At 40.3% G+C, this 13,039-nt stretch overlaps 1 protein-coding gene across 1 annotated transcript in view; it reads right to left on the bottom strand.

Moving 5' to 3' along the window:
• Window positions 1-590: 590 nt before the first annotated feature.
• The window catches only part of ARHGAP10 (Rho GTPase activating protein 10), a 265,976-nt gene continuing 253,527 nt past the window's right edge, over window positions 591-13,039 (bottom strand). The window contains exons 21-23 of the mRNA XM_073642512.1: window positions 5,231-5,377; window positions 3,877-3,968; window positions 591-1,193 (exon numbers count right to left, since the gene is read on the bottom strand). Coding sequence (XP_073498613.1) covers window positions 1,105-1,193; window positions 3,877-3,968; window positions 5,231-5,377 — 328 coding nt within the window. The 3' untranslated portion in view covers window positions 591-1,104. The remainder of the gene's footprint in view (window positions 1,194-3,876; window positions 3,969-5,230; window positions 5,378-13,039) is intronic.

The following is a 13,039-nucleotide window of genomic DNA, read 5'->3' as shown; positions in this document are numbered from 1 at the left end:
CCCACCCCGTCCTCTTCTGAAGCCGGTAGCTGCCTTCAGTGTGCAAGTGATGGGAGTGCATGACATCACTGCCATGTGCCCCTAGTCATATGCACGCCGATGTCTGTTGCTGGCCTGATTGGCTGGCACCGTGTATTGCCGTACACAGAAGCGACGGGTCTCTGCGCCGCAATACTCTTCAGCTGAATGTGCGGCCGAGGACACACATCCAGTTAAAGTTTGTGGTGGCATCGGCGGGCCCTTTACCTGCACGGTTCCAGTCGCTATCTCTGTGACCAAGGTCATTGGGCCCCTGTCCCCAACCCTATTTAACCCTTTCTCAAATCTATCCACATTTTTAGCCATTGCAAAATACGGTCACAAAAAAACCCCACCCAAAGTCATAACCTACACTTGATATTGCCCCATAATTTCACCAGATAACTCAAAATCACACACTTTTCTTTGAAAATATACAGTGGATCTATTTTTTATTCAGCTTTTTTTCTGTAAAACACAAAATATATTATAGAACTAATATTTTATTTTAGGATAAAATTCCATTTCTGTAGTAAATATACTTTAAAAACAATACAATTTAACAAGTGAAAACTTAAAAATAACGATAACCAAATCTGTGACTGCGACAAAAGAAAACTTACATACAAAGAAATATAAAATGTTACTTTTCCCAAAAGTGATCTTGCCCTAATCAGAAGCTGAAGACTGCATAAACCTTACATAAAACATTATTGCTGTGTCGAATCGGTGCATTCGATGAGTGAGCCATGCATGTAATTTGTTTTACATTTGTTGTCGGGGAGGTAATACATCACATAGAAAATTAGACAAATTCTCTCTTTAGCCAGGAATGAAATTGTGACATGAGTGACATAAGAATCAATCAGTGTGATAGCTAGCACAGTCCGATACATATTAAAAAATACAGTAAAAGTATCAGTTCAGTTTGGCAATATTGCATGTCCTTCTCGGTTATGACCTGTTCCTTCACCAGATAAAGTCTGGTCATTAGGTCCAGGTAGTCGTAAAACAAGACACAATTTACATAACTGGAACGGAAATCCATGGATACCATGTACAGCTTCTGTGTGTCAATACATGTAGCTAGAGAAACTGGACATAATTTTGTGGAATAAGTCCTCGTCTGCCATTCAGCGTTCCTTCCAACCATCCAGGTTCCCTTGAATTATGAACTACATAGAAGGAAAAAAAGAAAAAAAGTCACTTGATGCTGCTGCAGGATAAACACGATTGTGACATCGCAAATGGTGTCAAACCAAATATAAATCAGGGATGGAAAATCAGACATTTCTAAAACCGAATCCTTAAACTCAATAACTAGTGGTAAGCAAGTATTGGTAAGCAAGTATTGGGAAACATCAAAGTGGCACGCTTGTGGCTACCACGCAATATTAAAGGTGCCTCTCTGAACTGAAAAGATACATTATATATAATGTATACATATATACACACACACATACATTTATATATAGAGATAGAAATACATAAATATACAAAAAAGCTGAATATAATACATTGTATCACTAGATGCATCGATTTCAAATCTCTGCCTTATTGAACAGAACCCGTCACCTCTACGGACATGTCCGTTTATGTGTCTACAATTATTTACTGAAACTAACAATTGTGCAGCATCTTTTCCTAGAACTCATTTGTACCAGGCAATTTAGTGAGGCTACTATATCGGTAAACTTCACAATGATGGAATAAGCCTATCCTGTCGGGATCAGCTCTTTCCTTACCTCCCATAGATTATTATAGGCCTTTCCAATGAAGTCTATGCAGACAGCTGCTGTGCAGAATGGAAAAAACAAGGCAAAGAGCCCTTAGCTGTGGGTCTCACACCAAAGCTTTCTTTTCAGGCAGTGCTTGCTCGAAGCCAGCAACACATGGTAGATAACTAAGGTGCAAAACAGTGCCATGCCAAGGGTGCGCTAAACACCCTCATCTACATATCAAATAAAATAATGTAATTGGGCTTTGGAGAATTCATCAGGTAGCGAATACATTAGCACATAGTTTACCAACATTTGATGATGGCCTAATGATTAAGATCTACTAATAATAGCGATACATAATAACACAGAGATTATCACAATCAACAGAAAATAACGTTACCTTTAATTAATTAGAAACATTTCTCATTTACCTCAGCTTCCATGTAAAGTACATTTAAGTGCAGTACAATTTTACCAGCATGTCGTATATATATATATCTCTTTAAAATGAAGACGAAAAGAACATTCCTTTCAATTAATTACAAGGTACAGAGCACTTATTAGCTCTGGCTCTCAAAACCGAGCTATAATTGAGCAACCCAAGGAACCCTCTAAACACTAATGGATTGCACTATATGCATTATCTACATATTAAACTACAAAGAATGGTAACTAGAGGGAAAATGCAGCAATTCCTGTAATGGGCTATGTTATAGCAAGGACATGACATTTTCTTAAAGCTGAAATCAGGGCAATAGGACAACGGCTGTAGCAGTCACTTTGGGAGAGTTCAGCAAGGAAGCTTGAATAGACTTCTCTCCACCCAGATCACTTCGAGCTATTGATGCGGACATTTTACTGCCTTATCTAAATGACAAAGTGTCCTAAAGAATCAATCCAGAGATAAAGCATCTTGTAAGTTGTGTAACAGATACATCATATGTAATAGGTATTTCCAGTCTCTGGTCACCACAGACTCCATAGGAGTCTGTCAGTCCTTTAGATCTAACAGACTCCCCCATACACAGGATAGCTCGGCCGAGCATGCACGTATCCCGTAAGAGGATTGGAAAGTATGACACTGATATAAACCTCTGCCACTATAGCTCATCTTCAAGTAGAATAAAAGGATTGCTTGCATAAATCTATAATGGCTAATCTTGGTGTTAGATAATTACTGAACCTGCCAATTTCAGTGGGACCAGGCAGACTTTACTGTTTCCTTAATTGCTGGGATCCCCACCAATCCGGAAAACCAGAGCTCTGACGAGCACCATGTGAATTGGCTGGTGGTCAATCATACGCACTGCTGCTTCATTCATTCTTAGGGGTGTGCTCAAAACCAGCCAAGCGCATTGCTCAGCCATCTCCAGCAGTCTCATTAAGAATGAATGGAGCAGCAGTGCACATGATCAACCAGCTATCCATTCACATGGGGCTCTCCAGAGCCCCATTTTTAGGGATCAGTGAGGAACCCACTGGTCGAACCGTTATCCCTATCCCTCAGATATGCCAGAATTCTGGTGTAAAAAGCTTTGAATAGTCGCAACATTTTAGTGCGATGCAAGACTGTGGGCGGAGCTGTGACAGGATGGGGACGTGACAACCCCGCTCGTCAAATTCAAGATGAGTGGTGGTGTTCCTTATGCCACAAATCTTACTCCAGTCTCCAACTGGAGTAAGATTTGTGGCAATGCGCCATGGTGGTGCACGCCATTTGTCAGGCTCTCCTGATTCATTAAGAGATGTGCGCCTGACTGTAGCACTCTTCCTCATCAAGACTGGCATGAATAAAATAACGCACGTGTTGATGAATCAGGGCCTCAGAGTTTAAAAGGTGAGTGCAATTTTTTTTTTTTTTTTAACAGTGCCATATGGCCTTTTTAATATCTATTTTTCTGGCACAAAAGGTTCAAAACTTCTGCATAGCTAAATGATCAAATTAAAGCTAGCTGCTACTGCCACAGGAGGGAGCTTACATCAGGTCATTCCCTCTACCAGCATAAGCTTTTATAGTGCTGTACACCGGACAAAAATTTCCATGTGAATGGATAAGAGCATTTTCAGATCTTCCTAGAATTGGATCCTTCGAGGGATGCAATCACTAATCACTGCTGGCAAATACAGGATTACTTACCATTTTCAAAAATTTCCCCTACTTGAAAAGATAACTCTGAGTTGTGTTCAGCTTCACAAGGATATACAGCTTTTGCCTTTCTGCCATTGATGCTGAAACAGAAATATTAGAGGGGTGTCAGAGAAAAATTAAAATCCATGAAGACATCTCTGGAGAGGTGACATATCACCTTTCCATTGAACATATACGTTTAAAAATAACTGGAAAAGTAAGAGCTGACACTTCAAGCTCCATTAAAGTAGGATCTTACATTGAACATGTGGAATTAATTATAACTGGGGAAGTGAGAGAAAGCTGGCACGTCAACATCCATTGAAGTAGGGACCTCCTGTCATGGACAGGTAATTACAGCAGAGATCTGCTCTGAGAACCAGTCACTACAACTAGGATTCTTTTATTCAGAGGTGGAGAAGTACAATTCCAATTTCCTCTGTTCAAAGGGCTGGTCTGAGACACTTTGGAACCAGTGGTCAGTGATGAATATTGGGGTTTGCATCGATCTGATATATATGGGACATATTTTCAGCGTCGTAGCAAAGGGACGAACATAATGCATTCACTCAATAACGCATTCACTCACATCACTTTAAGGCTATTATATCCCCTTCAACTAAATATTGGCATGATGGATGATGTTATCCATGCCATACTTCATCTCTATAGAAAGATAAAATCGCGATAGGAAACAAGACAATATCAGACGCCTGGGACCACCAGGGACGAAGATATCCTGAAAGTTAGGGATCTCATCGAGATTCTCATTTGGCTTTTATTCGAAGTCATATTGCACGACTCGTTAAAGGGTTGATTGTGACTTGTACGATTGCTGCTTCCAATAGGTGGCGCTATAGAGTTCAAGTCCTCTTTCTTTGAAGAGGTAATTTGCATATTAAATTTCCCAGAGGAGCATTGCACGGCGAATAAGCCTCCTTACCTTGACGTGCCAGAGCCGGTATGTCACTTTCCACAAGGAGAAACGTTACTACTTATTTAATTGAAGAATTTAATTTACGAATGGAGAAAACATCACGAAATGCAACTCAAAATCAGCAAGGTATTTGCCAAATTGCTATTTTTTTTTATTATTTAGATTTAAACTGACATTCAGTAAAAGGTAAAACCTCACATAACGTAGACTGAAGTTATGAGACTGAAAAAAATAACATTTTATAACATCCGTAGACCATAAATAAATACTAGTCAATGTAAATATTACAAATTACAAGATGTAACCAGTCCCGAGATGGAGGACATTCGGCTATCATAAATGAGACTACAGACAATTCAAGGATTATCCTTTGTTACAGGCTAAGTAATAATACAATTTTACAAGCCGCATTACACGCCAGTATACCTCTCTGTAGGGAGCTCCGGAGGCAGCGCAGGCGACGCTTCAGTGTCTGCAGATGGTTCGGGCGTCTCTGGAGAGGTAGGTTCACATGATACTGCTGAAGGTTCACTATTTATCCATGACACCAATGGACACTGAGTAAGGGATCTCCTGAATAAATTAATAGAATTATTTTTGCCGTTCGTATAATCCCCAATATTTCAACCAGCTTTTTATATCAAATATAAGTAAGCAGAAAAACACGAGCTGCATACCGTCCTATGATTGCACTGCTGACATGTACCTGATCTGCAGGCTTTACTCCATACAGCGTTACCATGGTACATAAAATGTAGGCTCAGCTTTTATAACTTCCAAAACCCAGATTACTACAATTTACTGCACATAGATTAGTAAGTGATTTGGGTGTAAATACCTGAGAATGAGATGTGACCCAAAACTCAACATCTAGTCCACATATTGATTTACTGACATCTAAATTATACACCAAACCAAGATTACTTTATGAAAATAAATCTTGCTTTAGCAAGAAAATGCAATGTTCAGCATTCACTAATGCTGCTATATGTGAGATATACTGGATATCTTTCCATAACACAATATGTGACACCGCAAGACCAGAGTGTGAGCTCCTGACAAGTCCCTCTACCACCTGAGCCAATAAAACAGTACCTCACTACATAAAGGCATCAGTGGCTATGGATATTATAGTATTGGCATTACTCAATTCCAGAATGGCCACAGTTGTTCTGAAACCACACGTGGATTATGGGAACAATTATTATATCCTAATTCAATAACTAACAGTCCAAAATTTAAAGGGAACAAAGCTTGGAAAATGAAATTATTTAAATCAAACTTGTGTGTTAAATTTTTTAAAACTTTTTGCCAATGTTTATTTTTCATATCATAATTTATACTTTGTTCTGTACAGATGACTTTTCAGCAGCCTCATTACCATTAGAGGCAGGATTTAAAGGACAGGTAATGATGATAATGTATATAAAGTGCTGTGGAATATGTTGGCGCTATCTAAAAATAAAGAATATTATTATCTCTATATACAGCTGATAACACAGGGTCCACCAATAGGCAATGTCACAGCTCCCCCCTTATTTCGCAATGACCTTTGCACACACTCATTAGATGCTGCGATGCAAAATATAGTGTCTGAATCAGTCGATTGGTGCTAATGTTCAGGTGGATTTCCTGAGACAGGAAGTAGGAGTCTAAACTAGCCCCAGTGGCCAGTGTGAGAACTGCAAGATTTCTCATTTTTATTTTTAACACAGATTGTGATATCGAAAAAAGAAAAAAAGTACATTTAACACCAAATCACATTTTAAACTATTGGTCATTTTTCGGATTACAGATTCCCTTTAATAAAAAAAAGAACTTCCTGACACTAGTATTAAAAAAAAAAAAAAAAAAAAAAAAAGGCTTGCCTAAAGATCACTTCAGTATGTACAGTCTGACATGTGAGGAGAAGACTACATTTAGCTACTCACCTTAGATGACCAAGATAAATAGACAGGATAGGCCATAAGTGTCTGGGACACACACCTCGTTCCAGAATGTGCACTTGCTGACCTGTCTTGCCTTATGAGGCATTCACTGATTGCTGGATACAGGCGGAGAATAGACGGAGAGTTGTCCATCCAGTTCTGATGTTTTTAGGACTGTATCTTTCATCTCTCCATTCATTCTGCCCCTGGATGCGGCACAGCAGAGAGGAGAATGTATTTAAAGGATTGGCCGGACCTTTGTGCACTGAATGCCTGTACTTGGTTTGAACAATCATTCTATACAGTCCCTTTAAGACTGATCCTTTCTGATCACTTTCCATTAAACGCATTACCACAAGCAGGATTACAATAAAAGAAAACACCTCTATAATGGTAGATGACACAAAATCACACCATTTACAAGAGGTGAAGGTCACAGCACACCACCTCCCTTTCCCTGCACATGCAGCTTTGCACAGATCACAAAGCATCTCTAGGAAACTCTACTATAGAAGTCAGAGAGACAGACCATTTATTGCAGGTGAATGTGGTTGCTGTAAAGTCTCTCTCTGAATGCTGTTATAGAAGCCCTCCCATGAAGATTTTTTTTAAATCTGTTTATATCTGTATGTAGTGTAGTGTATATGTGTTGCTACATTCACTTACCGCCGCCTTCTCCAGGATCCAGCACCGCTCCGCAGACTCTCTGGGTCACACTGCGCTCTGCATGACCCTGGAGTGGCTTATACAATGTAAGTCTATGGAGTGTAAGAACCAATACCACCCCCCTTACAGTTGTAAGCACAATTAATGCCTGGTCTTCTAAAGGTAGTCGTTATGCATGACAATCATTACAACAGTATACCCCAAAGATCTCTTACTTCATCTGTAGCCGAAACTGGCCTTCTATATTCATCTATTGTTTGCATCAACGTTCCCACAGATACCTGACAGCCATTACACTTCTATATAGTAATGTTACTCCACTTTTTACACCACCTTCCAACTGGAGCGAGTTTGCAAAAAGTTGCAAAACTTGAGATCTGATTAAGAAAACTGCGGAAAAAGTCTTCATAAATTTCCCTGAGTGTCCCGTTCCTATCCTTACTCCATAGAAATTAAATGCGAAAAAACAAAAGAAAAAAAAAAGGTCCTTGGCATCCACCGACAAAAAATAACGCTAAGTCGGAATCCAACGCTCTCCCGTTTTGCCCAACACATTGACTGATGAGTTTGTATATGGCAAATCAATTGATAAAACTGCTTCCTTGTCTTTAATACATATGTTGTAGGAACGGACACTCCCTTTAAGTCATTTAAAGGCTGAAATTCAAAGAAATACAAGGAAAATATTTTTATTGCAACTTTTAATTAAATTCTACAGGACATCCCGCCTCCGGTCACCACAATGCTCCGCAGCAATGTAATTGTTTCCTAATACCATACTGAGCCCTCCGATATCAAATGAGCTTTCAACTGCTGAAAAGCGGCAAATAACTACCGTAGTACGTGAAGGGATGAGACGAGCCAGAAAGTAACATTTTAGTAAGGGATTAGATGGGTTGTAAAGCATTGCATTACAAGTAATAACCCTTCCTCCACTTTTAGGAAGAGATAGGTAACCAATTACTGTAAAAAGATTTAAGTGGATATCTGGATTGTAACCACGGCAACAGCAAGAAAGAGGAGTTCAATGTTGAGAGCCTCAGAGAGGGTTACAGACGTCTATGTAAAAACAGCAGTCAAAATCCAGTGATACAGATCAACGGAGACCTTTACCAAGAACCCAAGTGCCATCGTCATTAATTTTACCTGATCATTATCTAGATAGATGGGGTCCGCCTCGAAGATTTAGGGAAATATATGTACAGCCCCATCTCTCTCGCTGAGTAAATAGCAGAGATACAGAGCACATATATTGTATAACATGTTTTACTTTTATCAGTAGGCTAAAATAGTTTCTTAAAGGGAAGCCATCATCAAAAAAATTATCTATTGTATAGGTTTTTGCGTTAAATGTAAAAAAAAATAAAAAAAATATCATTTTTTAACTTATTACAATCTATATTAAAAATAAAAATCTTGCAATTTTTACCCTGTCCACTGGGGCGTTTTTTTGTAGACTATAACTGTGTTTCAGGAAACAACACATGCACATAGCCACAATGGTCAGATCATAACCTTATCTTTAGTATTCAAGTGTCTAATGAACGTATGCAAAGGTTATTATGAATTGAGGAGGAGCAGGGTCAGGTGTGACATCACCTATTGTGATTGGCTGATGTGTTATCAGCTGTGTATAGAGGTGTTACCTGTCAATGTAGTCCTGCCCCTGCTGATAAGGAGCCTGCTGAAAACTCTTCCAGAAAGGAAGTATAAAATGGCCCCCTATGGTAATTGTGAAAATTGAAAGATGTCCATTTTTTTTAATACAGGTCATGATCTGAAAAAAAAAAAAAAAAAAGCATTGCCAGAAAGTTTTAAAAATATATTTATATGGCTAGTGTGAAAATTGCACGATTACCATTTTTGATATTTTAATAAAAGATCATGTATTTTAATACATGTAGCACAAAAAAAGAAGACAATTTAAAGAGTCAGTCATGTTCTGATGATCGATTCCCTTTAAGATTTGCAGATATTTCAAGTAAAACTATTATTCCGATTTGAAAAGTTTCTATTTCAAGAATTACTAACCAGTTTTCTTATGGCACAAACTATTCCTCCAACTTATGTTCATCACTTTTACTGCTTGGGCAACCTTCTAGAAGAAAGAAATGGAAGTACCTTCACCTAATGGAATCCTTGGTTTATTGCTAACAGGCTTAACCCTTTCAAAGCTAACAATCCCCAAAGAAGAATCAGTAAGAGGGTCTCCATCTAACACGACATTTATACTACAGGTTTATAAAATGAAGCACACACCCATGCAAACACCATAAAAAACACCTTTAAAGTAATATAGAAATTGATGAAGAACTGATAGACCTTAAATGTAGCCTGTCATAGGATGGCAGACATGTCAGAAATTATTTGCTCCTGCTATTGTCATGTGACCCATCTACTGTATACAGAACCAATTTTGGCTTCCTGAGGGACCTAAAGAAATGTTTGGCACATATGCCTCGTATGAATGTGAACTCCAAACAGTGTGACCATAGTCTATTCACACGTCATCCCCAATGTGGTCCTCCGTAGTAGTATTTCTACAGGTGTTTCTTAGAACCACTAATTTACAGTGGTTATCTGGGACATTGGGGTTTTTTGGCTTTGGGCCTAAGAACTTACCAACAGACAGTTTTGTAACTGTTCTACCCAGCGCCGATCACCTACGTCTCATAGTGGTCACGGACTGCTCCTTCCGGTGATTCTCTTGCTTCCGGTGAAATCACGTCGACAAAGCAGTTTCTCTTTCGCTCTGCTCTAACTGGGGGGGAGCCGGCTCTCAATTAGCATGACATCAGCAGTGACGTCCTGTCGACAGCCGACCAGAAGAGAAAGAGCTGCTCTGTTGATGTGAAGTCAAATGATGCCAGAGAATCGCTGCCTGAGCCAGAACACAAAAAAAAATAGGAAAATAAAGAAATAAAAGTGGGTAGAACTGCATGTATTAAATACATTTCTTAACCCATTGCTGGTTCATGATAATAGAAAATGAATAAGTCACTTGTAAATAAGAAGTGTCTGTCATGCATCAGAATATGTACTCTTTGAAATTCTGCTCTCTTCTTGATACACTTTAGGCATCGTGCAAAATCAATGCAATTATTGTCAATACTTATTTACCGGGACCTAGACAGCAGATACATGCTGCCCGAACCACATACAGCATGTATCAGACACTGGCTGTATGATTTGAGCCATATGTGTTAAGACTATGAAACGCTGCAGTGTTTCAGGGAACAAGATACTTATAAACCACCAGGGACAGAGCCGCATAGGTGACCAGTTAAAAAGGCTGGTCTCTTGTGGCTTTACCCCACCCGCTTACCCTTGAGTCGCAGCGTTTCAGAGTCAAACATTCATGGCGTTTTCTTAACCCTTTTGCAACCCTGGGATTTTCCGTTTTTGCATTTTCGTTTTTTGCTCCCCTTGTTCCCAGAGCCATAGCGTTTTTATTTTTTCGTCAATATGGCCGTGTGAGGGCTTATTTTTTGCGGGACGAGTTGTACCTTTCAACGCCATTACTAGTTTTACCATATCGTGTACGGAAAAACGGGAAAAAAATTCCAAGTGCGGTGAAATTGCCAAAAAAGTGCAATACCACAGATGTTTTTTTTTTTTTACCACGTTCACCGAATGCTAAAACTGACCTGCCATTACTATTCTCCAGGTCATTATGAGTTCGTAGACACTAAACATGTATAGGTTCATTTTTATTTAAGTGGTGAAAAAAAATTCCAAAGTTTGCTAAAAAAAAAAAAAAAAAAAATGGTGCCATTTTCCAAGACCCGTAGCGTCTCCATTTTTCGGGATCTGGGGCCGGGTGAAGGCTTATTTTTTGCGGCTGAACTGAAGTTTTTATTGATACCATTTTGGGGTAGGTCCGATGTTTGATCGCCCGTTATTGCATTTTATTTGCAATGTTGCGGCGACCAAAAAACGTAATTCTGGCGTTAAGAATTTTTTTCTCGCTACGCCGTTTACCGATCGGATTAATTCTTTTTTTATATTGATAGTTCAGGCGATTCTGAATGCGGCGATACCAAATATGTGTATGTGGTTTTTTTTTTATTATTTTATTTTGAATGGGGGCGAAAGGGGGGTGATTTAAACTTTTATATTTTTTTAATAACATTTTTTTTTTTACACTTTTTGCTTGCTTCTATAGTCTCCATAGGAGGCTAGAAGCAGCAACTGTCCGATCGCCTCTGCTACATAGAGGTGATCAGCAGATCACCCCTATGTAGCAGAAATGGTCCAGACATATGAGCGCCGACCACTAGGTGTCGCTCATAGCGATCAGCTCATGACAACCACTGGAGTCTGCTGCAGACCCATCGGTGACACGCGATCACGTGACGGGGTCACCGATGGGCGGGGTAAGTGACGTGTTTCCGGCGCGGCGATGTTAAATGCCGCTGTCAGAGATTGACAGCGGCATTTAACATGTTAACAGCCGCGAGTGGATCGCGATTCCACTCGCGGCTGTTGCGAGCACATGTCATCTGTAAGAATCAGCTGACGTGCCCGGTTCAGTGCGGGCTCAGCGCCGGAGCCCTCACTAAATCGGGGGTTACAGCCTGTTGCGTACAAATACGGCACAGGCTCTAAAGGGGTTAAAGGGAACAAGTCACGTGAAAAAAAATCGCTATATATATGGGGTTAGTCTGCAGGTTAATAGTGTTCAGAACCTGCCCGATACCTGCACTTAGAGCCCCGTTGCTGGGAGGAAATGAACTTTACTTCCCCAGGCAGTGTTCGGGTTTGAGTCACATGGGTGGCACTGGAGCGGGTTCAGTCAATGCTCTGTGTATAGAGAGCGGTGGCGGCTGTAACCGCACCCATGACACTATTTTACATTTCATCATTGTTACTGTATCCCCCCCCCTTCTTTTGCCTTATTATCTGCCCTTCATTATTCTTATATATAAACAATTTTTGTACCATCATGTCTAATAAAGTACTGTAATTGATTATTCTGGCTATATCTCCTGTTTTTTCCTTTCTTGGTTCTATTCCCCTAGGAGATGCTTTTTATTATATAAATATAGAAGAATTTTTTGGTGTTCCATTACCCAAATACTGTCTTCACCTGCAGGTTTGTATGGGGGGTGCCCTGACTTTCTCCCAATGGCAGATGTAGGGGAAAGATTTGGGCATGCTGGACTATTATCATGCCCAATCCTTTCATCTCAGGGGAGAGAAGTCACCGCCTAGGTGTCTGGTAATGGCTTATTCCCTATTGAGAACATATGCAGGCTTCATTGGGCTGAGCTTAGTGTGCATGTGTATAAGAGGGGGGAGTAATAGCTGGATCTAATATATATAATTGTCTTATCCCGTCTGTCTGTGTCTAGGAAATCCCACGTCGCTGATTGGTCAGGCCGCAGCCAATCAGCGACACGGGATTTCAGAACAAGATGGCGGCCGTTAGCGGCTCACCCTCACACCCTCAGACGCTCACCCTCAGACGCTCACGCTCTGACACTGACGCTCACCCTCACACGCTCCCCCTCACATTCTCACCCTCCCACGCTCACCCGTACACACTCCCACGCTCACCCTCACACGCTCACCCTGTGCTAGCCGGTCATCTCCCTCACACGCTCACCCTGTGCTAGCCGGTCATCTCCCGGCTGCTCGC

This window comes from Phyllobates terribilis, unplaced genomic scaffold, assembly GCF_046119375.1.
Source record: "Phyllobates terribilis strain yellow unplaced genomic scaffold, ASM4611937v1 Scaffold_1__5_contigs__length_1240528914, whole genome shotgun sequence".
Classification (NCBI taxonomy): Eukaryota; Metazoa; Chordata; class Amphibia; order Anura; family Dendrobatidae; genus Phyllobates; species Phyllobates terribilis.
This window is presented reverse-complemented; position numbering and strand designations above follow the sequence as displayed.